The following is a 2781-nucleotide window of genomic DNA, read 5'->3' on the forward strand; positions in this document are numbered from 1 at the left end:
ACCCCGCCTTGGCCCCTGGCCCAGCAGGGCCCTCTGCGGGCTGCCCTGGGCTCCTACCAGGGGGCTGCGGCTCCTGAGGCCTGCGTGAGGAGTGGGGACAGGGCTGCTGGCCAGGCCCGGACTTCAGCCACACTCACCTTCTTCCAGGTCATTCCGGGCAGCCGCCTCGAGGAGGGTGACGCTGGGCGGGAAGAGCACCCGTTTCTGCGGCCGGCTGCTGGCCCTCCGGCCCTGCGCCTCCTTCTCAGCCCGGGCCCACATCTTCACCTGCTGGGCCCGTCGCTTCTGGGCGTGCTTGAGCCGTTCCTGTGTGCTCATCCTGCTCACCACGGGCATCTCTGCCAGCAGTTCCAGGTGCTCGGCCATGGCGGGGGCTGCCTGCCGCGGGGGCTGCGGGGGGCACCGGCCAGGGCAGCACAGGGGCCAGGCTGGGCCTAAGGCAGGGGGCAGCCGGCTGGATTGGAGCCCTCGGGGGCATCCCCTCCCGAGGTTCGTGGCTTCTGTGCCTGGCAAGGCTGGGTCAGGAGGCCTCACGCTGTGACCAGGCCCGGGCAGGTGTGAGGGCCACGGGCCCCAGGCAGAAAGGTGGCGTGGGACGGCACCTGCAGCCCGCCTCCCGGGGCCCAAGCACCTTGGCCGCTCGATAGGCAGGGCTTCCCTCCCGCGTGGGGTCAGGAGGACACCCTGCAGGAAGCAGGCGGGACCTGGCCAGCGTCAGTCCAGGGTCTGAAGCTAATCACCCAGATGACAAGGCTACAGCTCCTGGCTCCTCACACAGGGGCAGGGCAGGGCAGGGCAGGGCAGGGTACACACTCCTAGGAGCCCAGAGAGCCCTTGCCTTCCAGTCTTAGGAGACCAGGTGGGGTCCAGGGGCAGCCATGGCCAGGCCTTCCTCCCCTACGCCCCCGGGGCGTCAGTGCTAAGAGGAGGTGCAGCAGGAGGAGGGCTGGGCGGGTGTGTGTCCAGAGTCCGGGGGTCCTGGCCCCCGGCACCCGGGGCTGATGCTCTCTAGGCAGGCAGGGCACCCAGGGCCCGGCAACTGTGTCTTCAGGAAGGGTCCCCTCTGGAGTAGCCAGTGGCCGAGCTGCACACGCAGGTACTCCCTCCTGCGGGCCTGAGAGGAGGAAGCAGGAAGCCGTCAGGGCTGGACAGGGACAGGCCGGCCCCCCCAGAGCCCCGCCCTGCCCACAGAGAACCTTGCACGGCCCGCATTCTGGCCCCACACTCAGCGTTTCTCTGCAGCTCAGAGTAAAGAGCAGGAGGACAGCACGCCTGCTCACAGCAGGCCTCCGGCCGGGTGGCCCCTCAAGGCCCCAGTCGGCCCTTGACCCGTGTGCCCTCGGGCTGGGCTAGGCAAGCTCACTTTCTCCTGCAGCTCTGCCAGACTCCTGAGGGTGCCCAGGCCACCCTGCTCCTCAGCTGCAGAGGGTGGAGGGCACGGCCTGTCCTGGCCATGAGCTGCTCACCGCTCGAGTCTGGGCCTCTTCCTTGCCAGGCTTTCTAGTTCAGGCCATTCAATGCCCCCTCAGCTGTCCTGGGCTACATGCAAGCCCTGCTTGTGTGAACATGGGCGCAGTGGCCTGCCCGACCTGGGAGCTGTCAGGACAGACAGCCGGGCAAGCAGCTGGGCTGCAGCACAGCCCCACAGTCCCCACCATGGACTGTCCTGCCCAGCATGCCTGGGGTGGTCACTGGGCATGGTCTCAGGACACTGCTCAGGAGGCCGTGGCCAGGCTCCACCTAGAAGGTGCCCCGTGCAGCTCAGCCTGACCACCTGGAGTCCCCCTTCCCACTCGGACAGACCTCATGGCCATCTAGAGACTGACCAACCTTCCTTTGACCAGACTTGTACTAGTGAGTGCCCATTCCTTCTGGAAGGAAACTGTCCTGGGCAAGATCAGGTCAGGTCAGGCCTCTCCAGCCTGGGGACCCCCAGTGTACCCAGAGCCTCGCTTCTTGGGTCTGCCTGGCCCTGGACGTGGCTGGCACTCCACTATCCCCTCTGCGAGCCTGGCCTCAGAGGCTTCCTGGGGACAGGATGGGGGACGAGTGAGGCCAGGAAAGTGCTCTCCAGGTAGCACCCCTGCTCCGGGCAGCCCACCCCCTGCTGGCCAGCTCTGCCAACTGCAGGGCCGGCACAGGAGCTGCCCAGACTGCCTGCCTGGGTTTCCCGGGGCCCCATGTCCTGCCTCTGCCTGCTCCCCACCCATGAGGCCCCGGCCAGACCCAGGTGTGGCAGGGCTTTCTGCCTCCCTGCTGGCCACTCACAGGTCTCTCATGCTCCCCTGGAGGGACTGGGCACCCCCTCCTGCCCACATGTAGGACGTACATCTCTCTGGAGTTGGCCTTGGGGCCTGCCAGGGAAGCCAGCCTGAACAGCCTGCCCCACAAGACCATAAGGAAGGAGCAAGGCCGGCTGCCTTCTGCCTGGGCCTTGTCCCTGCCCCATCGCTACTGCCCAGGGCGGGCAGGAAGGGCGGGGGCTCAACAGAGACCTGCTCCCTGCAGCCCCCACACCCTCGCCAGGCAGTGTGCCCTGGAGCCAGGCACTCACCCCCACACTGGGGGCCCACCTGCCTGAATCCCCAGGTCCCTTCTGGGTTCCTTCAGCAGTGCTCCTTGCAGGAAGCTGCCTAAGGGCGGTCTCTCTGTGACCTTGGGCCTCTGGACTGCCTCCCCTGAGAGAAAGGTGACCCATTGGCATCCAGGGACCCCGGGCAGTGGGCATCCGTCCTGGGAGCATCTCCGTGGAGGGCAGCATGGTGCTCAGCCCCACCTGGG

General features: G+C 67.5%; 1 protein-coding gene across 1 annotated transcript in view; it reads right to left on the reverse strand.

Moving 5' to 3' along the window:
• PPP1R16A (protein phosphatase 1, regulatory subunit 16A) overlaps positions 1-2781 on the reverse strand; it is a 24061-nt gene that overhangs the window by 4021 nt on the left and 17259 nt on the right. The window contains exons 4-5 of the mRNA XM_010837580.1: positions 138-1114; positions 3-80 (exon numbers count right to left, since the gene is read on the reverse strand). Coding sequence (XP_010835882.1) covers positions 3-80; positions 138-366 — 307 coding nt within the window. The 5' untranslated portion in view covers positions 367-1114. The remainder of the gene's footprint in view (positions 1-2; positions 81-137; positions 1115-2781) is intronic.

This window comes from Bison bison, unplaced genomic scaffold (assembly GCF_000754665.1).
Source record: "Bison bison bison isolate TAMUID 2011002044 unplaced genomic scaffold, Bison_UMD1.0 scf7180017864078, whole genome shotgun sequence".
Taxonomy (NCBI): Eukaryota; Metazoa; Chordata; class Mammalia; order Artiodactyla; family Bovidae; genus Bison; species Bison bison.